Raw genomic sequence first — 23,137 nt, 5'->3', positions numbered from 1 at the left:
TCCAGGATTCCTGTTGGTTTGCGTCTTGCATTATCCTCTATCTCCTGAAACAAAACAACACCTTCGATTAGTGAGTCACCTGTATGCAAAAATTCCTTTAAACGAGAAACATGAAACACTGGGTGCACCCTACACCCCGGTGGTAATTCTAATTTATAGGCTACCTTGCCTATTCTTTTTAGAATTAACCATGGCCCACAATATCGAGGTGATAACTTGGCACACTCTCCTGCAGTCAAAGACTTAGAGTGCGAAGGAACTCTGAGAAAAACTTTTTCTCCTTCCTTAAATTCTCTAGCGGATCGGTTTTCATCCGCATACGCCTTAGCTCTATCCATAGCTTGGCGGATGTTAGCTCTCGCAAGTGCTAGCATCTCCCGCATCTGAACCACAAATTTCGCCGCACTAGGCACTTTCTGAGGTACTCCAACTATAGTTGGATTCGCTGGCCTATAACCATGGTTCAGCTCAAACTGACTGAACCCTGTAGAGGAATGTTTTCTATCATTGTAGGCAAACTCTAACAATGGCAACCACTTGTCCCCTGTATGTTGCCTCAATGACACATATGCTCTAAGCATATCCTCTAAAATTTGGTTGATTCTGTTAGATATCAATGCTCCACTCTCGTGTAACTACGCGGGAACCAGCTAACTCTACTTGTAAGCCCCCCATATGAGGAGAAGGTATTTGAGTAGCTCGGTTATCCGGTAGATCCTGGTTTGGACACCAGATGGGGGCCATGTATGGCCTGATGGCTGGACGGCTTCAGATAGAGTTGGCACACCGCCAACTAGGCTACATGCAAGTGCGGGAAGGCATCCCTTGACTGACCGCACTGATGGTAGACGGAGCATTTCCTGGGGCAGCCCACTCTTGGGTTGCGGGGCCCGTTTGAAGCCTCAGATGATCCCGGATGGCTGTTGCTCTGTTTTGCGCACCGGTTCTATCGTATGGTCAGTGGCCTATTTCAGGACCGAACCCCAGTCGACCGTTTTGGGCGGACTGGGTCGGCCACCCAATTGAGCCTAACCGACTATGACTGGTGGCTATACAAGAGCAAGCCCATGAAGCCCATTTCATCACTGGCTACAGCAACCCTGATTCCTTAGCATCCAGCCTCCGTCTTCTACTATTTCCGAGACACCATTGAAGCTTCTTTCACAGGAGTGCACGGTTGGGAGGCAGCGCCATCTATTGTATTAGTTCTACAGTAATCAAATTTTTGATTCTCCATACTATCTTGTTTTCTCTCTTGCATACGAGATCCTGTTATCTGTTAAGCACAGACGTTGTATTATTTTCTTACATGGTATCAGAGCCTGGACTCTAGCAAGAAGATTTGGTAGTGTATTTCTGTTTGCGAGCCGATTGTGAGAGATGGCCCAGCCCGCAAGACTGCGAATCCCACCGTTCGGCAAAAGCGGAAAGTTGGACGGCTCTAACTATCCTCTCTGGAAGTTCAAGATGAAGACCATCCTAAGCGCATATAAGCTTTGGGACACTGCTACTGGGGTGGACGTGAGGCCGGTTCCGAGACCGGATCCAACCAATGCAAGACAACAGATAGTACCAACTGCGGATGAGATTCTCGCGTGGACAAAAAGAAATGCAGATGCGCTGTGTTCTATTGTCTGCAGTGTTAGTGATTCCGTCATGGCGTTAATTCAACATGTCACCACAGCGGAGGAGGCATGGACGGTCTTGAAAAATTAGTACGAGACCAAGAATCAGACGCAGATTCAGAATCTGGAGACTCAACTCGCAAACGAGAAGTTGTCTGAGTCTGAAGCGGCAGAAAAGTTCATCACTAGGGTGAAGAATCTACGCGATCAGATGACTGCGATTGGATTCACCATCACCAGCGAGAATCTAGCACGAAGGTGCATACGGATTCTCCCACCAAAGTACGACAGTCTTGTTACGACGCTGAATATGCAGAATAGAAATCCGCCCCTCAACTTTGAGGATTTCAGCGCGATGCTTCTGGAGGAGGAGATGCGTCAAAAGACGAGGACTAGAGAAGATTCGGCTTTCTGGACCGGATCAAAGAAAGGTAAGGGTAAGGACTCTGGTAACCCATCTTCTGATGATAAAAAGAGAAAGAAGAAGATCAAGTGCTTCTATTGCAACAAGGCAGGGCACAAGCAGAATGAGTGCCGAAAGAAGATTGCAGATGAGAAGAACGGAGTCAAGAAAGAGTCCAGCAACAGCGCACAAGCAGTACCAATAGAGCTGTTCGTAGCAATTGAGGAGATTTGCACGGAGGCAGTTCATGTATCTGCGGATGAACCTTGGATCATTGACAGTGGTGCATCGCGCCACATGACCAGTCGGAAGGATTGGTATACCTCTCTACAGCCGGTAGGGAATGACATCATGGTAGCAGTCGGCAATGATGCAAAATGTCCAGCAAAAGGAAAAGGTACGATTGCTCTCAAGTCAGATGGAGTTGTAAAACAGTTGTCCGATGTTCTTTATGTGCCAGACATCAAGAGGAACTTATTGTCCGTTTCCGCGATCACGGATCGGGACATTAAAGTTCAATTCGATAAGAATGGTGCACAGATCCTGGATCTTCAAGGGAAGGTCGTTCGTAAAGGTACACGGCGCAACAACATTTACGAACTCTCAGCTTTCAGTGCTCGAGTGGATGTGAAGAACACTAAGCTGTGGCATGAGAGGTTTGGTCATCTAAACCTTAGTTCTTTGAAGGAGGTGCATAAAAGTGGAATGATTGCAGACCTACCAGAAATTTCAGATCTGCCCGATGTATGTGAAGCTTGCATGATGGGCAAGCAGCATCGGCAGCCCTTTCCTAAAGAGGCCAGTAGGGCAAAGGCTCCTCTAGAGCTCATTCACACGGACCTCTGCGGAAAGATGGAGACAGAAGCTTTGGGTGGTTCCTTCTACTTCATGATGCTGATCGACAACTACAGTAGAAGGATATGGATATACTTCCTGAAGACGAAAGACGAGGCTTTCAGAAGATTCAAGGAATGGCATGTAATGGTCGAGAAAGAATCGGGGAGGAAGGTGAAGAAGCTGAGATCAGACAGAGATGGAGAGTTCACATCGACTGAATTTGAAAGTTATTGCAGCAAAATGGAGTAGCAAAACGCAAGATGCGCGTCATCTGCGAAATGGGCCGGAGTATGATGAAAGGGAAAGATTTGCCAAAGACTTTCTGGGCTGAAGCATGTAACACTGCAGTTTACATCCTCAATCGTAGCTACACGAAGGCTGTGAACGTGATGACTCCACTGCAAGCCTTTTCTGGTAAGAAACCTTCAGCTGCACATTTCACAGTTTTTGGATGTGACTGTTTTGTGCATGTCCCTGATGCTACCAGGACCAAATGGGAACCGAAGAGCCGGAAGTGTATTTTCTTGGGCTACAGTGAAGAGGCGAAGGGTTACTGTCTCTATAACCCTGTTACCAAGAAGGTAATTGTAAGTGGTGATGTGGTCTTCTCAGAACAGCCGCATCAATTGGAGGAGGATGCTTCCTTCCCAGACAACCAGGACCAGGATATCCATCCAGTACCGCCACCAACAGCAGACCGAACTCCCCCAACGGTGCTTGGGAGGATTCAAGACAAAGAAGATGAAGAAGAGCCTGCAGAACCACAACGGCAACGGCCATTCCCGAAGTGGGTAAAGCAGCTTTTGGACGGCAGAGAACCTCCAGCCATTGAGGAGGAACCATCCGAACACCGCTGGTCCAAGAGATTAGAGAAGCAAAGAAGGGCGTAGGAACACTTGGTCAACTATGCTTTCATGACAGAAGTGATCCGTGCTGAAGAACCCAAGTGTCTTGAAGAGGCACAGGGCGATGATAGGTGGATGGAGGCTATGCAGTCAGAGTATGGCTCCATAATGAAGAAGAACACTTGGGACCTTGTGGATCGACCACCAAAACGCAAGGTAATCGGAACCAAGTAGGTGTACAAGACCAAGTATAAGTCCGACAGCACGTTGGATAAGTACAAGGCTCGGCTCGTGGCAAAAGGATTTGCACAGGTACATGGTTTTGATTATCAAGATACTTTTGCTCCCACAGCTCGACTTACCACAATTCGCAGTGTTTTGGCTTTAGCTGCCCAGGGAAGTTGGCCCGTGTTTCAGATGGATGTGAAATCCACCTTTCTGAATGGAGATCTCAAGGAGGAGGTATACGTGGAATAACCACCAGGTTTTGAGATCCCCGGTTCAGAAGGTAAAGTCTGCAAACTGAAGAAGGCACTTTACGGGCTGAAACAGACCCCACGAGCGTGGTACCAGCGAATTAATGCCTACTTTCTGCAAAACGGGTTCAGGAGGAGCCCATCTGATGCAAATTTGTATATCTTCAGAGAAGGAGGCAGGTGTATGATCGTGGTCTTTTATGTGGACGACCTTGTCATAACAGGGAACCATGAAGAGAAGATCTCGCAGACAAAGAATTTGCTAGGAAGAGAGTTTGAAATGACAGACCTTAGACTGATGCATTTTTGCTTGGGGATTGAAGTTTGGCAGGAGCCGAAACAGATCTTCATTTCACAGCTGAAGTATGCTGGAGAGATACTGAAGGCATTTGGCATGGCTGAGTGCAAGACAGTTGGTACCCCTATGGAGGTTGACGCAAAGCTCTCAAACGAGAATTCATCACCACTGGTGGACGAAGCGAAGTACAGAAGGCTTGTGGGCAGCTTGATCTACCTGTGCAACACACGGCCGGACATCAGCTTTGCGACTGGTGTACTTAGCAGATTTCCAATAAGCCCCGGGAGAACCATTGGAGGACAGGGATGCGGGTGCTGAAATACATCAAAGGCACACTTGATTATGGCATCACCTATACCAAGGGCAACATCTTGACCGGATTCTGTGACTCGGATTGAGCAAGAGATGTGGACAGCAGGAGATCAGTGACAGGGTACTGTTTCTCACTTGGATTTGGAGTTGTGTCATGGGTCAGCAAGAAGCAACCCACAGTTGCTCTTTCTTCTACCGAGGCCGAGTACAAATCTGCATGCTTTGCTTCTTGCGAGGCAGTGTGGTTGAGGAGGATTTTGGGGGACATGGGTGCAGTGCAGAACAAGTCTACACAGTTATCATGTGACAATCAAAGTTGCATGGCGATTGCAAAGAACCCGGTGTTCCACGCTCGCACAAAACACATTGAGATTCAATATCACTTTGTACGTGAGCTCATCATGGATGGAGAGGTCGACTTGGTGTACTGCCCGACTACAGAGAATGCTGCGGACATCTTCACGAAGGCTCTTGGAAGGGACTTGCTGGAGAGGCATCTTCATCGACTTGGCATTGGGCCGAAAAAGTAAGTTCACTTGCGGGTGGACATTGAGGGGGGGTGTTAGATATCAATACTCCACTCTCGTGTAACTACGCAGGAACCAGCTAACTCTACTTGTAAGCCCCCCATATGAGGAGAAGGCATTTGAGTAGCTTGGTTACTTGTAAGCCCCCCATATGAGGAGAAGGCATTTGAGTAGCTTGGTTATCCGGTAGGTCCTGGTTTGGACACCAGATGGGGGCCATGTATGGCCTGATGGCTGAACGGCTTCAGATAGAGTTGGCACACCGCCAACTAGGCTACATGCAAGTGCGGGAAGGCATCCCTTGACTGATTGCACTGAGGGTAGACGGAGCATTTCCCGGGGCAGTCCACTCTTGGGTTGCGGGGCCCGTTTGGAGCCTCAGATGATTCCGAATGGCTGTTGCTCTGTTTTGCGCACCGGTTCTATCGTATGGTCAGTGGCCTATTTCGGGACCGACCTTCAGTCGACCGTTTTGGGCGGACTGGGTCGGCCACCCAATTGAGCCTAACCGACTACGACTGGTGGCTATATAAGAGCAAGCCCGTGAAGCCCATTTCATCACTGGCTACAGAAACCCTGATTCCTTAGCATCCAGCCTCCGTCTTCTACTATTTTCGGCACGCCATCGAAGCTTCTTTCACAGGAGCGCACGGTTGGGAGGCAGCACCATCTATTGTATCAGTTCTACAGTAATCAAATTTTTTATTCTCCATACTATCTTATTTTCTCTCTTGCATACGAGATTCTGTTATCTGTTAAGCACAGACGTCGTATTATTTTCTTACAGATTCTTTCTGTCTAACCATCCATTTCTGGATGATCCCCACTACTCGTTCCCAACTCAGTCCTTAGTGTCTCAAATACCGCAGTCCAAAAATGACCGGTAAATTTGACATCTCTGTCTGACACTATGGATTTGGGTAATCCATGCAGACGAAATATATGTCTAATAAACAAATCCGCCACTTGCGGGGCACTAACAGATTCTCTAGTCGGAATGAAGTGAGCCATCTTGGTAAGACGATCAACCACCACAAGGATAGAATCATATCCACCTTGTGTCGTAGGCAGTCCTACACTAAAGTCCATGGAAATGCTCTCCCACTTAGTGGTATCTCCAAGGGCTGTAAAAGTCCGGGTGGCCTCACCCGCTCTGCCTTACTTACCTGACACGAAAAACAACGTGTCACATATTCATGAATATGCTTTTTCATCTTTGGCCAAAAGAAATCTCGCTTCACGAGATCATATGTTTTCTCGACTCCTGGATGTCCCGCACATGGGCTATCATGGCACTGTCGAATGACTCTCTACCTGAGATCATTCTGATTAGGTACTACTACCTTACCATTTCTTTTCAGCATACCATCCCTTATGGTATATCTTACATAGGTTTGGCCTTTCCTGGATGCCAGGTCATCCTTTTCCCTGGGTTTTAACATATGAGCCTTAGGCCATAGGCTCTGGACGAACTCGTCCACCTTTTGAGTTTCTCTAATCTCAGCCATTAGAGCACTCTCTAACACCGTGAAACTCATGTTATGCATAAAGCGTGACAACGCATCAGCAACTTTATTATCCTTCCCTCTTCGGTACCGAATCGTCAAATTAAACTCCTGCATGAGTTTTGCCCACCTAGCTTGGCGGCCTCTCAAGTCAGGTTGTTTACAAAAATGTTTCAGAGTATCATGATCAACATCCACATAAAACTCTAATCCATACAAATAATGTCGCCATGTTTTCAAAGCATGGACAATAGCATACAACTCTAATTCATGAGTTGGCCAATTTCTTTGAGAGGGAGAAAGCTTCTTGCTTTCAAAGGCTACTGGTCTTCCCTCTTGGAGGAGAACTGCTACCGCAATGCCACTTGCATCGGTTTCCAAGAATAACGGTTTTTGGGGATCAACTATTTTTAACACCGGTCCTGTGACCACAGCTTGTTTTATGGTGTTAAAACTTTCTTGTTGATTCTCTCCCCATATAAAAGGTACTTTATTTGAGGTCAGATTAGTCAATGGCGATACTATTTCGGAATATCCTTTGATATGCCTTCGATAAAATTGGACAAATCCCAAGAATGATCGCAAAGCGGTCAGACTCTGAGGGATTGGCCAAGTCAGTATCACAGCCACTTTCTTTGGATCCATTTCTACCCCCTCTGGAGTAATTATGAATCCAAAGTATTCAAGTCTAACCATACACAGTATAGTTTTCTTCTTATTTACATAAAGACTGGCTTTCCTCAAAGTGCTGAACACTATTCTTAAGTGTTCATGATGCTTAGTAATACTTTTACTAAATACTAGAATATCGTCAATAAAGTGTACTACAAACTTTCCAATATACGGACGTAGTAAATCATTCATAAGCATGACGAATGTAGCTGGAGCATTGGTAAGTCCAAAGGGCATTACCAAAAACTCATAATGTCCAAACCTACTTCTAAAAGCGGTTTTATGCACATCCTCGACTCTAATACGGATCTGATGGTAGCCACACTTAAGATCTATCTTACTGAAAATTACGGCCCCATGTAATGCGTCTAGCAAATCATCGATCCGAGCCATCGGATACCTGTGCTTAATAGTGATATTATTCAATGCTCTGTAATCTATACAGAGGCGAAAAGTATCATCTTTCTTCCTCTTTAATATCACCGGGGAAGCAAAAGGTGAAAAACTTGGTTGAATCTGCCCCAGGTTGAGGTATTCTTCCAGTTGTCTTCGCACCTCAGCTTCTTCTGTAAAGCTTAATCTATAGGGAGGTCTATTTACAGGTTCTGCCCCCGGGATAAGCTCAATTTTGTGTTGAACATTCCGCTCCAGAGGTAACCCATAAGGTAACTCATCCCTAAAACAATCAAAGAACTTCTCCGATATCTCTTTGGCCAACTCGGCCATTTTCCCTTCTTGGGTAGCCTTAGTGCTAGTCGACGCATCATCAATCGACTCTACCGATGCTATACACAGACACAAAAATTCTTTCGGAGTCTTCCGAATTTCCATGGCTGAAATTAATGGTCCTCGAGGTAAATCCTTTTCACCTCGCAAAACATATTCTACCCCGTTCATCTTGAACTGGTAAATATGCTTTTTCCAATCAATGGCTGGATTTTTCCAAAAATGCCAAGCTATGCCTAGGGCTATATCTGCGTGAGCAAGCCTGGTCAACTCAAAGTCCAGCTTCTCAACATAGTCCTGAATTCGAAGTTCCAACTGGGTAACCCTCTGGTCCCATACTTCAGTTGAACTTCCGTCCGCCATCCTGACAGTATAAGCATAGTCAGACAGACTAGTTTTCAACTCGAGCCTCTTAATAAGCTTCGAGTTAATTACATTGTGCGTTGACGCTGAGTCAAACAACACAATCACATCATAATTGGCTACTTGTCCTTTCATTTTAATCAACTCGGGCTCATCGAAAACCGTATACCCCGTTGCTGCGGGCTTTGAAAGGATGTTATCAGGTGCACCACTTACTAACTTAGTAACATACACACTTAACAACACACGTACTAACCTCTGAGAAGGTCTCGCCAATTGCATCTGCATATGTTCCGCATTGGGACTCTCCTGCATTTCCGTGTCGCATTCAAATATTATCATATTGGCCGTGCGACGGTCTTTGTTTAGTGGACAATCTTTCCATTGATGTCGCTGAAGGTAGCCGAAGCACAATCCTTCCTTTCTAGCTTTTTCTTTTTGCTCAGGGTTCAACGAGGACTTTGACCAAGCCTGGGCTGCCATTGGAGTTACTTTTCTTTTCACCCCAACGGTGGTACTTGTCTTTGCTTGTCCCTCAACCGGCTTCACCTGCTTGGTTTGGCCACTTGGCTGCGAGACACTTGCCTTTGAAGTCCATTTCCTCTAATCCCCCTTTTCTCGGGTACTCATGCTGAGTCCCTGCCTGCACAAACCCACTAGGTCTGCCTCTGGCATCCTCATAGTTCAGGGCTACTGCAATAGATTCATCTAATGTAGTCACATATTTAGCCCGAACTTCCATTTTAATCTTGTCGTTCAGTCCATAGATATAGTCTTTCAACTGAACCGACATAGGGAGAGGGTCTGTTATCTTCATAACACATTCCCTGAATTTGTCAGTGTACTCTGCCACCGACAAATTCCTCTGACGAAGGTTTCTATAAGCATCCCAAGCTCGGGACTCTTCGTCAGGTGGAAGAAAGTGTTTCTTAAATTCAGCCTTAAACCCTTCCCAGGTGGTAGGGGCAACCTGATCTTTTTGTTGCTTTATCCACCACCTATCCGCTGCCTCAAAAAACAGGTGAGTGGTCTCGCGGATTTTCTTTAGATCAGATCTGATTTCACAAATGACGAAGGCTTCTTCCCACTTGTGTAACCAAACCTCGATCACATCAGAACTGCGCTCGGTCATCCGACCAGCGTACTTCTCCGGTCTATAGTTGGCAATATTAGGTACCTTGACCTTCGCACGCTCTGATGAGTGTATACTGGGCTCTGGCTCTGCTGGAGCTTTGCCCTTTTCATTTCTAGATGGTGTAGCCGACAAGGCTTGCACCATTTCTCTAATTTCATTTTGACCAGCATTCACTTGAAGCTGCTGGTTCATGATATGTTGTAAAGCATCTTCTAGTACAGAAATCCTACCCACCAGAGTAGGTGTTGTGTGATGGGACACTTGTTGTGTAGACTGCGCTCTAGATTCACCAGGATTTACCCTGGAATCCTGTCCCTCTGTCTCCATTCTTTCAAAAGGGAAAACAGATTTTTTTTTCTTTATTTATATTTTTCTTCTTCTTTTTCTTTTTTTTTCTTTCCTAAACTCCAAGAGAAGTACTGAAATAACTACACTACAACTGGAAACTGGAAAATCTGTATAAGGGGAAAAAGGTGCTCCCTGGTAATTACTCCTGACCAAGATTTCCCTTTCTTTCCGACTGTTGAAGCTCTGCACGATCAATTTCCCAATTTGCTTATGCGTAGCCTGCAACTACAGCTTGCACCTCGTTGAATTCCCAGTAACTTCCTGTCATACATGCTCTACCTTACGACTCTCAGACTTGTAGAACTGTGTGCAGCCTGCGACTGTTTTTATCCACGCAACTGTCCCGTCCAACTGCTCCTTCACAACATCGCAATTCCTTATTCACTTTGAACAGACAGTCGGGTCCCGAATTTCGAATAGTAGAATGTCAGTATATACAGTCGTGATTCTGTTCCCCCAACTCGTTCTACACTGCGCTTCGCTGAACCTTCAACAATCGACTGTCAAACGCATCGCCCCTTTTTTTTGATTCTCGAATCGGGCTATCACGATTTTCTCTTGACAGTTGTGATTTGGGTTTTAAATCACCCGCCTGTTGCACGTCAACCCACAACCGTCCACAGATAACTGGTGCGCAGCTTACGACTAATCTTTCCTTTAAATTACTGTATTGCGACTTACTTCTCAATACTTCCCACGCTGCTACCGGTTGCACGAAGTCTCGAATCTAATTACAGTCACGACTTAGTTCTCCCAGTCGCATGAAATCGCGATCTACTTTGCCCCTTCTCGATTCACGATTCCGGTTCTAACTGCCACCCGTATGATCGACAATTCTACAATTCATCGATTCTCTTCTACCGTCACACAGCATCGTTGTTTCCACCCTTTCCTGATCTCTTCCTGTCGCTCTGATACCAAATGAAACGCTCCTTTAGCTAATCTCTCTTAATTCGTCGATTCTCGAGCTAATTCATAGACGCTGGCATCCGTATTTCCTCCCAACCTATCTCATGGATCGCATGAACATAAGATACGTAATTCGTTTTCCTTTCATGCCTATCCACAAGCCCACAATTCCCTAGATGGTTCCCTCATGCCACATGTCATCATTTTAGACCTTCAACTTGGTACACCATTTACCCCTCTATTGCCCTTGGCATTCTTACACATTTAGGTGCACCTAGGCCTGAGCACTCAGAACCACCTAGTCGATGCCAATACACCCTCACCTAGGACCTTGGCAGTTACTTCCCTTGACCATTTTATTTACGCACATAAAATATTACAAAAGTCGGTCATCTAAGGGAAAATGCCCACCGATCTTTCTGAGGTCATGCTATCTCGGCTAGGGCATAACATGGTCACTATGATGGTTTTGATGCCTTGGTTGAGTTGGCAGCTATCATAGTCACGTGGCTTAGTAACTGAGTTTATACAAATTGTCCAATTTGCATGAACACACATCCACGTGCAATAAAATATGATATGGTGTTATCAATGTCTACAAATAGGATATTGGACAAGAAGAGTCAGCATCACGTGTGGCATGTATGTTCAACGTGAGTGTGTTGTCAAAGTTATCTTTGCAACATTCCATAGCTTCTTTATGTAGGAGCCCGTTTTTATGGTTACCTACTCAAAGAGAGTTTTTTCGTATAATCTATATATACCTTTGTAAGACTAGAATATATGCAATGATAGAAATTTAAATTTTTTGTTGTTGTAAAGTCCAAAAATGTATGATTCACTTACCCAAAGGCTTGTCCAAAGATGATTCACTTACCCAAAGTTTGATAACAAGCTCCCTTTTGGTGAAATTATGTAATGCTTGTATAGCAGGTTGAGCAACCATCAGTAAAGAAATTCAGAGGGAGAAATTGCTGATGCACTATATTTAGCTTCTTCTAGCTAGTTATGGGAAGTCAACCAATGTCCATGAGGATTGGAGATAAAATTTTATTAATGTTTATTTAAGGATATCACACTGACTGAGCTAAGAAGACCTAGGATTTTGATGGTTTTTTTTTTCATTACAGATATGACATGATTGCTTTCCACTAATGGATCTTGAATTGTGAGCCCCTTTTAGCATAGCCTCTGACTGGGCAGCTGCTTTGTTCCATAGCCGATTGGAATGCTTTGAATTTCCCTTGCAGTTTCACATCTGAAATTATATTTCCAAATAAGACATTTCAAGTGTATACAATGTATAACTTATTAAAAGCTAACAATGTAATGATTAGGTCCCATGCTATTTCAAAGAATTAATTTACAAAATTTAAAAATGATAATTCACAATCTTTTCAAAATAAATAAAGAAATTACACAAATCATGTAAGTAGCATGTAGGTTTACAGAAAAGAAAAAACACGAGGATTTGTAAACTTCTTGGAGCTGAACTGAAAATCACAATTTCAAAGTGTAGATATAGTAGACATTTTTCGATCTCAAAAGGATTTCCAGATGCGATTTTGGTTAAGGAGCAGCAGAGATGAAATTCATGCCCATGTAGCATAAAGCAGATACAACTAAAAGCTCTAAAGTTAACTCTGAAAAATAAAAAGCAAGCTATAATCTAGATGAGCTCTTATAATTGAAGCCACCCTCTACATAACTAAAGGGCAGTAATCCATAACTAATATGTCATCAGCACTCATTACAACCATAATGCATCACATTCAGGCACTCATTTTAGTTTAAACCGCTCAGAAATAAACTTTAAAACATACGGAGGAAGGCTAGAGTGCCCCTGCTCATAAACCATACACAAGAGACACAGATTGGCCCCAAATGCTTTGGTGCCCTTTCGGTATTTCTTTATTTCTTCTGTCAATGGAATGTGCTCTCTCTTACAATAAGGGCTCTCCCTTGAACTTGTCCTCACTGGCAATTCCACTACTCTAGCCAATTCCTGGCTTCAATAGGCATTACCCAATTGCCGAGGCAAGGCTAAGGCATGCCAAAGCTTCCATGACCAACTGAAAGCTGACTAACACATTCCACAAGGCATCAAGCTTTCAAAAGAGCCCCACAATCTCAACAGCACAAATCCCAAAATGCATGACGACCTCAAGGCAAGATGAAATTCACAAAAAATGACCCTTTGGCACCAAATTTGCACAGCCTTTGTGTCTGGGTATCAGTTTGCAGCTCCAATTTGCCAGGGGAGAAATTCGAATCACACAAAGGAGACAGAGAGCTTCAAACATGATCAAAAACATCCAAAGGGAGGTCAGAACTTATATACCCGCTGTCCATGGAAGAGGAGTGACCTCTAACCTCGCTCCTATCCTCTATCCAGGCCCCCAAGGATGCACAGATGGCCAACAGCTCTGAGAGAGTCGAGGAACAGCAGCAAAGGAGACGAATCAGCTCCAAGGGGGAGTTCGACTCCTGGCCAGAATACCTCAAGGAGGCAGCAGATGATCAAAGAAATGGGCAGCCACAAGAAAACGGCAGCTAGAGAGAGAGAGAGGAGCAAGATTCGGCATGCCAAATGATCACGGGTAGGAGCCAAAGCGTGGAAGTGATCACGGGCAGGAGGGGAGCCGTACAGCCAAGAATCCACCCACTTCATGCTGTTCCTCATCAAGTACATCCCCATGAAAAGGTTTCAACAAAGTCACATGGAAAGCATTGAGAATTGTCCAGTGCTGAGGTAGCTTCAGCCTGTAAGCTACATCTTGATCTTTAGCAAGACTTGAAAGGGCCCGTAATACCTCATTGTTCAGCTTGCAATATAGCCTTTCTTTGCCTTTCTTCTTGTGGCTTAGGCTCTGAGTTTATACAAATTGTCCAATTTGCATGAACACACATCCACATGCAATAAAATATGATATGGTGTTATCAATGTCTACAAATAGGATATTGGACAAGAAGAGTCAGTATCACTTGTGGCATGTATGTTCAACGTGAGTGTGTTGTCAAAGTTATCTTTGCAACATTCTATAGCTTCTTTATGTAGGAGCCCGTTTTTATGGTTACCTACTCAAAGAGAGTTTTTTCGTATAATCTATATATACCTTTGTAAGACTAGAATATATGCAATGATAGAAATTTAGATTTTTTGTTGTTGTAAAGTCCAAAAATGTATGATTCACTTACCCAAAGGCTTGTCCAAAGATGATTCACTTACCCAAAGTTTGATAACAAACTCTCTTTTGGTGAATTTATGTAATGCTTGTATAGCAGGTCAAGCAACCATCAGTAAAGAAATTCAGAGGAAAAAAGTGCCGATGCACTATATTTTCTAGCTAGTTTTGGGAAGTCAACCAATGTCCATTAGGATTGGAGATAAAATTTTATTCATGTTTATTTAAGGATTTCACACTGACTGAGCTAAGAAGACCTAGGATTTCGATGGGTTTTTTTTTCATTACAGATATGACATGATTGCTTTCCACTAATGGATCTTGAATTGTGAGCCTCTTTTAGCCTTTGACTGGGCAGCTGCTTTGTTCCATAGCCGATTGGAATGCTTTGAATTTCCCTTGCAATTTCACATATGTAATTATATTTCCAAATAAGACATTTCAAGTGTATACAATGTATAACTTATTAGAAGCTAACAATGTAATGATTAGGTCCCATACTATTTCAAAGAATTAATTTACAAAATTTAAAAATGATAATTCACAATCTTTTCAAAATAAATAAAGAAATTACACAAATCATGTAAGTAGCATGTGGGTTTACAGAAAAGAAAAAACGCGAGGATTTGTAAACTTCTTGGAGCTGAACTGAAAATCACAATTTCAAGGTGTAGGTATAGTAGACATTTTCGATCTCGAAAGGATTTCCAGATGCGATTTTGGTAAGGAGCAGCAGAGATGAAATTCATGCACATGTAGCATAAAGCAGATACAACTAAAAGCTCTAAAGTTAACTCTGAAAAATAAAAAGCAAGCTATAATCTAGATGAGCTCTTATATTGAAGCCACCCTCTACATAACTAAAGGGCAGTAATCCATAACTAATATGTCATCAGCACGCATTACAACCATAATGCATCACATTCAGGCACTTCCTTTAGTTAGAACCGCTCAGAAATAAACTTTAAAACATACGAAGGGAGGCTAGAGTGACCCTGCTCATAAACCATACAAAAGAGACACAGATTGGCCCCAAATGCTTTGGTGCCCTTTCGGTATTTCTTTATTTCTTCTGTCAATGGAATGTGCTCTCTTTTACAATAAGGTCTCTCCCTTGAACTTGTCCTCACTGGCAATTCCACTACTCTAGCCAATTCCTGGCTTCAATAGGCATTACCCAATTGCCGAGGCAAGGCTAAGGCATTCCAAAGCTTCTATGACCAACTGAAAGCTGACTAACACATTCCACAAGGCATCCAGCTTTCAAAAGAGTCCCACAATCTCAACAGCACAAATTCCGAAATGCACAAATGACGACACCTCAAGGCAAGATGAAATTCACAAAAAATGACCCTCTGCCACCAAATTCGGCACAGCCTCTGTGTCTAGGTATCAGTTTGCGGCTCCAATCTGCCAGGGGAGAAACTCAAATCACACAAAGGAGACAAAGAGCTTCAAACATGATCAAAAACATCCAAAGGGAGGTCAGAACTTATATACGCTGTCCATGGAAGAGGGGTGACCTCAAACCTCGCTCCTATCCTCTATCCAGGTCCCCAAGGATGCACAGATGGCCATCAGCTCTGAGAGAGTCGAGGAACAGCAGCAAAGGAGACGAATCAGCTCCAAGGGGGAGTTCGACTCCTGGCCAGAATACCTCAAGGAGGCAGCAGATGATCAAAGCAATGGGCAGCCACAAGAAAACAGCAGCTAGAGAGAGAGAGAGAGAGGAGCAAGATTCAGCGTGCAAAATGATCAAGGGCAGGAGCCAAACTGTGGAAGTGATCATGGGTAGGAGGGGAGCCATACAGCCAAGAATCCACCTCGAAATGTGTGCAACAGAGCCGTACATCCAAAAAGCAGCCTCGAAATGCGTGGAGATGATCACGGCAAGCCAAAAGATCCGTACCGCCAAGGAACAGCCTCGAATTGCGAGCTAGAGAGAGAAAAACGTGCATGCAAACACATGCGAGCAAATGGGACTGCCACACGGCAGCTTGCCTTGCCATGTCATCAATACCTCTAACCCACTCTTTTGGTCACTTGTCTCCTTGCCTTGGGCCTAGTGAATACATCAAATTGTAGGGGTGTTTAGGAAGTTAGCACTTCCTCTAGGCCAGTCCCCCAAGGCAAAATATCCAATTCACGTCCCTGTGACATACCTCTCTCTTGAGATGGCAAACTATCTAGTTTGCTGCTGAAAATTACAGGAAATAAACAATAATGAAATAGGCATGAAATAGCTCATACCACAATGTGCATAATCTGTAATACACAATGTACAATGAACATATGGCCTAGGAGAGTGCACAAGTCCATCCATCAATGCATCATCTGTGTGGAGAGACTAGTACACTAATCATAGAGGTCCCGTGGCAGAAATACTGTCAGCAATCAGTACCTCGGCTGAGACATGCAATATCACCAAGCGACCTCTGGATATGTGAGCTTGTCTATCTTGAGGGAGTGGAGGTGCTACCCCCCTCTTGAGCATCAGGCAATGCTCAAGACCATTCCTCTGTTGAGTCTGAACAAGCCTCGACCGCAGTCGGCTCAAGCTGAAATGCTTCTAAGTAGAGCTGCAATAACCTAGGTGAATCTATCTAGTTCACCTTCCTCCATCCACTTCGCATCTCGTGCAGAATAATTCTTGAAATTCACCAGATAACGACGAGAAACTCTACCTCTGGCTTTTCTTTCCTTGCGTGTCGAGATTTGCTCTGGAATCAAGATGTCATCCTGCTCTTCCACTTCATGCTGTTCCTTATCAGGTACATCCCCATGAAAAGGTTTCAACAAAGTCACATGAAATTGTCTAGTGCTGAGGTAGCTTCAGCCTGTAAGCTACATCTTGATCTTTAGCAAGACTTGAAAGGGCCCGTAATACCTCATTGTTCAGCTTGCAATATAGCCTTTCTTATTCTATCACATTTGGGACTTCTCCTAAGAAACTAAAGAGTAATCTTTATTAAAATTGACTTTGGTCAAAGAATGGTGAAGTTGGTTAACCAGGAATAAGTTTTACTGTTTCACTCTTGCCCTGCATTGGTAAAAAGAGACGTAGACGCACAGGCGAACGGAACTGCAGACGGACGGAACATCATCCGCAGGTGGGCTCACGAACCAATGGAACTCAAAGCAAGCTTGCACACGTGGGGTTTGCAGAAACGTTCATATAATTAGACGTGGGGTTTGTTCCATACGCCAGACTAGTGGTTGAACCATACAACCAAGAGCCACACCCACCCATATTTCTGTTTACCTCCTTGAAAGGAGTAGGAGCTTTGCAGTTGATTGCTTTAGGCCCAGTTAAGTTGATTCGGTGGGTTCAATTCTCCATCTCCCACATCATGGTTTCAGAGCATGGGAGTTCAGCTACCAAAAGGCCCAGTTCAGCCTCTAGACGATCTAGTAAGAATCATTCTAAGGGATCTGAAGACGACTTTAGTGAAGGATTTGTGAAAGCAAAGATCAGGGAGCTTTAGTCTCTAAAGCAAAAGCCTCGATTTCAGCATCTATTCGAGGAGATGATGACCAAGCAAGTTTCAATATTGCCAAAAGAAAAGGGAGATCAAGAGCTTTCTCTCACCCGTCCATCAAAAGACCTCTCTAAGCATTCACATACTTCGAGGAAGTATTCCCGGAGTCCTGCATCGCACCAGGAGCCTCATACTTCAAGAAAAAGAGGGAGGAGCTCGAAGCCTCACAAGAGACGAAGCCGAAAGCATGGAAGGAGATCTCAAAGTTCAAGCCCATTCTCTTCTAGTTCTTCTTCCTCTTCCTTGTCTTCTTTTGTAGCCTGGGGACACTCTCTTCACAAGCGCAGAAGGAGGAGATCCAGATCTTGAAGCAGAGACTTTAAGGAAGGCGGTAAGTCGGTCAAGTTCACTACTTTTAATGGAAAGTATGAAGCCACTCAAAATGCTTTGCACTTCATTCATCAGTTTGATAAACGGGGCACTATCGCGAGAATTACAGATTGTAAGTCATCAATTGACAAGCTTATCTTCAGATCGCACCCTTCAGAGAAATTTCAGAAAAGACGAAGCTTCGGAAGTTTCAAGCGGGATTGCTTCCCAACATATGAACTCAAGTAAGCATTGATTCAAAGAAGACGAAGCTCCGAGATTTGATGCATTCAGCTTCAGTGGTTGAACTGTTAAGGGAAGACCTCCATTTGCGTAGGGGCATGCTAGCTGCAGCTTCCTTGTGTATGCAGCAACCCTTCAGCCATGGGTAGGAGAGTAGGAGAAGGGTCTGAACAGAGGGAAGAAATCTTCAAGTAGATGAGAGCTGGAATCTGTGCAGATCTGTGCAGGAGCAATTTGCTGCCTAAACGGGTGCTAGCAGTTCTGCTTGCTTCAATGCAGTCTGCAACTGATTTGCTGCCTTCTATGGGCTATTTGCTGATTCGCAACCGTCTCTGGGTCTCATTGGTACGTCAGGTAGCAATTGATGAGCAGAATGCGCTGATCGGTGCCTTGTCGTTGCTACAAGGGAATCACAGGCTCTTTTAGCAGCCTGGCCAGGCTTATTAAATCTTTTCTGCTTTTTTGCTTTCAGCCTTCAGCCTATGCTTGAAAAAGGACGATAGAAGGAAAAAAACCTCCTCACATGCATATTCAACAATGCACTGAAAGTAAGATTAGCAAATGAATAAAATAGTCCCTATCTTCAAAACAGGGGACAAAGCAGACTGCATAACAATTGTGGCAAGCAGGTTAGGGGCCAAACTCTGTGGAACAGTCCTAGGAACAACTGCACAAAGGAAAAGAAACAGATTTCAGACCAAAGCAGGTAGCTCGGTTGATTACCATAAGAGTTCGTAACGGAGGGGCTTGTTGGAAATAATAATACCCTCTATCCTGTTTTATTTATCCAATTTAGGAAGGCATTTGACACAGTACCAAGGTTAAGACTATGGGAACAAAGAACAAAGCTAAATGATGCCCGAAAGTTGAGAGAAGCAACATTTAGTAATGGTACGACTGTTGTAAATGATTAAAACCTATCTCGTGGCCTGCTCTGGATTTTTCACCTTGTTAAAGCTTTTGACAGCTGCAGAATTGGCTATCTAAACTGTATGACCGATCAAAAGATGAGTACACCGAAAGGATAGTTAAATGAGATGGTACCTTTATGTTAGCTTCGCCCCCATCGGTTATCGGATTGGGAAGCCAGCCAGCACGATATCTGTAGTGCCAATTCAGCGTTAAATTGGCTCGCGCTTTGGAGCCTTGCACAGCAACGCCAGAGTTTCCCAGCGTAATCGTGGAATCAGGCACCTCTGCTTGGACCAGGGTCACGTTCGTGAAGGATGCATTTATCTCTCCAACAAATGGCAAGCTTGCAGTCTTTGTGATGTCAGGAAGGTCTAGAGGAGTTATTGCCTGTAGAATTTGCGTCAACAAAACATCCTTCAAGTACTTTAATCCCCTTTGAGAAATCGTTATCCATATCCCTGGGGAATTCTCGGAACTGACGATACCATCTGGATTTTGAATAATTTCATTGCATATGGTTTGCTTGAGAGGTAAATTTGACTTCGCAAAGCCATCACAAACACTAATTCCTGGATCCGAATCATCTCTCCTCTGTTCGGACTCAGACACCAAATGCGATTCAATGTCGCTCAGTCCCAAGCTTCTAGATAATCCAAAGGTGCTGACGCCTGTGGAATCGTGAACAAAACTCGTGCTCGGGTTGGAATTGGCGCTACTAAGGGAAGACGCGTCAGCTTGATTTGCAACGAGGGTGTGCCCGTCCTGGACGAAGGCGGACGACAAGAGAATTGCCAGAAAAAAAGCATGGAAAGGATCCATTTCAAATACCGAAAGCTGAGAAATCCACGAGCATCCTGGGCAGGAAATTTGCAAAAGAGATTGAGGCAAGAGGAACGAACTCGCCAAAGGAAGGTTGTTCCCTTGTGTGCGTTAACAGAGCAAGTTTTAGACAGATTGCCACATTACCACCACATCATGAGTTTCTACATTTACCACCACATCATGAGTTTCTACAGGTGAGGTACATGGTGCCTCCCCTTTGGAAACTCATGATGATTCTTATCTATCTTCTATCTATCTATTCTATTAAGGAGGGAGGGGAGAGGCAACCTTGCCACATGTCATCACGAAACCTTGCCACGTGTCATCACGAAACCTTGCCACATGTCATGAGGAAAGGAGCTGGGAGGAAGATCTCAGGAGAGGAGCCGTCATCGTCGCTGGGAGAGGTTGAAGGAAGAAGACGAATTGAATGCAGGAGCCGTCATCGCTGGGAGCGACGATCCCGCTGAGCAACTCCGTTCTCTCCTGCACATCAACGATCACCACCTCCAGCTCCTGCCCAGACTCCGTTCTCTCCAACCGTTCCTCCGTCCAGCTTCTGCACATTGACGATCACCACCTCCAGCTCCTACCTGGGCATCCTTTCGTCGAAGACCTGGATACTCAGTCGCGCAGTCGTCACGAGACTCCCAGCCGCATTCTGCAGTCGTTCATCTGCCCATGCTCGAATTCGTCGCGTAGTCCTTGATAGAATAGAAGGAGCCCGATCTTCAAATGCCCACGCACAAGGAAGGATAGCCAAGCCCGATCTTCAAATGCCCACGCACAAGCAAGGATAGCCACCCCAAGTTCTCTTCTACCCATATAACGGAACCACCCCAAGTTCCCTTTTGTACCTCTACGCATATAACGGCCATTCTTAGCTACCAGCAGCTCCATATCTCGACCTCCAGCAGTGTAAAGGCAGTTCCATCGACCAGCAGCCAGCTCCAGTAGTGCACGTCTTGGTGGACGATTCCTTCAACAAGCATTTGTATTGCCAGGTTGATTTGCATCTCTTTCTCTCTCTCTCTCTCTCTCTCTCTCTCTCTATTGCACATGCTTAAAAACCATCTTGAGGGATGATCCAATGCAAGAGAAAGATAAGTGGAAGAGGGGGGAGAATTGCACATGCTTAAAAACCATCTTGAGGGATGATCCAATGCAAGAGAAAGATAAGTGGAAGAGGGGGGAGAGAGAGAGAGAGAGATTATATGTGTGTGTGAGAGAGAGTGTGTGTGTTTGTGTGTGTGTGTGTGTGTGTGTGTGTGTGTGTGTGTGTGTGTGTGTGTGTGTGCTTTTGTGTTTTTGTGAGAGAGGGAGAGAGAGAGAGAGGGGGGGGGGGAGGTTTATAGAATTTTTGTATGTGGTTTTGAGAGACAGAGAGAGAAAGAGAGGTGTAGGGGTTGATCGATGCTAGGGGAAGGTGAAAGGGCATGAATATCTAAGGAAAGGAGATGAAAGAAAATAAAGATAATGGAGGAACGAAAGAAGGTAGATTTGAGCAAGCAAGGAGAGATTTTCCTGAAGGAAAAGAGGTAGTGTGCACCCTACTATAGGTCAATCAATCGCCATCATGCAACCTTGCATGTAGACACATATGCTACACCCTCCTTTCCCTTCAAGTAATTAACTGATTTTAGCATATTCCTTAAGTTAGGGTACATGCTGGCGCCAATCTTACGTGCATTTTGGGAGATAGTGGCATGTGAAGTTTTGTATTTTTGTGCCTCTAGCCTCTATCTATAGCATGCATAGATGCATAGAAGTGTACGTGCCATTTTTAGAGAGATAGATAGAGATTATGTGTGTATGTGTTAACACCTCTAGCTACGGGTTTTTTTTGTGTGTGTGTGTGTTGAGATGTGCATTTCGAGAGATAGTGTCGTTAGTCATTTGATAAACCCTCCCCCTCTCTCTCTCTCTCTCTCTCTCTCTCTCTCTCTCTCTCTCTCTCTCTCTCTCTCTCTCTAGCTATGGTTTTGTGTGTGTGTGTGTGTTGAGATACACATTTCCAGAGGCAGTGGCGTTAGTCATTTGATAAACCCCTCGCCCCCCCCTCTCTCTCTCTCTCTCTCTCTCGCATTCACAAATCTTACATGGCGCTCACATTCACACACAAATGTAAAAACATAACGTTTATAATCCTTACAAGCTATATGTATATCTAATCAATTGTGTGTGTGTGTGTGTGTGTGTGTGCGTGTATGTGTGTGTGTGTGTGTGTTGTGTGTGTGTGTATGTGTTAACACCTCTAGCTACGGGTTTTTTGTGTGTGTGTGTGTGTTGAGATGTGCATTTCGAGAGATAGTGTCGTTAGTCATTTGATAATGGAGGCGAGAGAGAGAGAGAGAGAGAGAGAGAGAGAGAGATTTAGAAGCTACATTTTTAAAATCATCCAAACCATTATGATCTTATAGTTTCTAGATGATTATATTATTGAGACGTGCCATTTTTAGAGAGATAGAGAGAGATTATGTGTGTATGTGTTAACACCTCTAGCTACAAGTTTTTTTTTGTGTGTGTGTGTGTGTTGAGATGTGCATTTCGAGAGATAGTGTCGTTAGTCATTTGATAAACCCTCCCCCTCCCCTCTCTCTCTCTCTCTCTCTCTCTCTCTCTCTCTCTCTCTCTAGGCATGGTTTTGTGTGTGTGTTGAGATACACATTTCCAGAGGCAATGGCGTTAGTCATTTGATAAACCCCTCGCCCCCCCCGTCTCTCTCTCTCTCTCTCTCTCTCTCTCGCATTCACAAATCTTGCATGGCGCTCACATTCACACACAAATGTAAAAACATAACATTTATAATCCTTACAAGCTATATGTATATCTAATCAATTGTGTGTGTGTGTGTGTGTGTGCGTGTATGTGTGTGTGTGTGTTATGTGTGTGTGTATGTGTTAACACCTCTAGCTACGGGTTTTTTTTGTGTGTGTGTGTGTTGAGATGTGCATTTCGAGAGATAGTGTCATTAGTCATTTGATAAACCCTCCTCCAGCACATAACAAAAATCACTTCAAAGATCCACTTTGAGACGTTACTGAGCATCATCGGCCCAAAAGTGAAGGAAAAGTATCCCCTCACTCATGGAGGTACATTGGAGGTTTGTGGCATAAAGAAAAAGGTGAGGGAGTGTGATTCAGTTT

The 23,137-nt window shown here is 44.3% G+C and overlaps 1 protein-coding gene across 2 annotated transcripts in view; it reads right to left on the bottom strand.

The window, feature by feature from the left end:
• The window catches only part of LOC147899659 (putative BPI/LBP family protein At1g04970), a 42,803-nt gene extending 22,668 nt beyond the window's left edge, over positions 1 to 20,135 (bottom strand). For both annotated transcript variants that reach the window (XR_015541446.1, XM_087378546.1), the window contains exon 1: positions 19,302 to 20,135. Coding sequence is in view for 1 of the 2 variants with exons in the window: in XM_087378546.1 (XP_087234672.1) it covers positions 19,302 to 19,988 (687 nt within the window). In the remaining variant the exon portion in view is untranslated. The remainder of the gene's footprint in view (positions 1 to 19,301) is intronic.
• Between the last annotated feature and the right edge of the window lie 3,002 nt (positions 20,136 to 23,137).

Source organism: Dipteris shenzhenensis, chromosome 8 (assembly GCF_047967505.1).
Source record: "Dipteris shenzhenensis isolate YYH24624 ecotype China chromosome 8, Dip_SZ_1.0, whole genome shotgun sequence".
Lineage (NCBI taxonomy): Eukaryota > Viridiplantae > Streptophyta > Polypodiopsida > Gleicheniales > Dipteridaceae > Dipteris > Dipteris shenzhenensis.
This window is presented reverse-complemented; position numbering and strand designations above follow the sequence as displayed.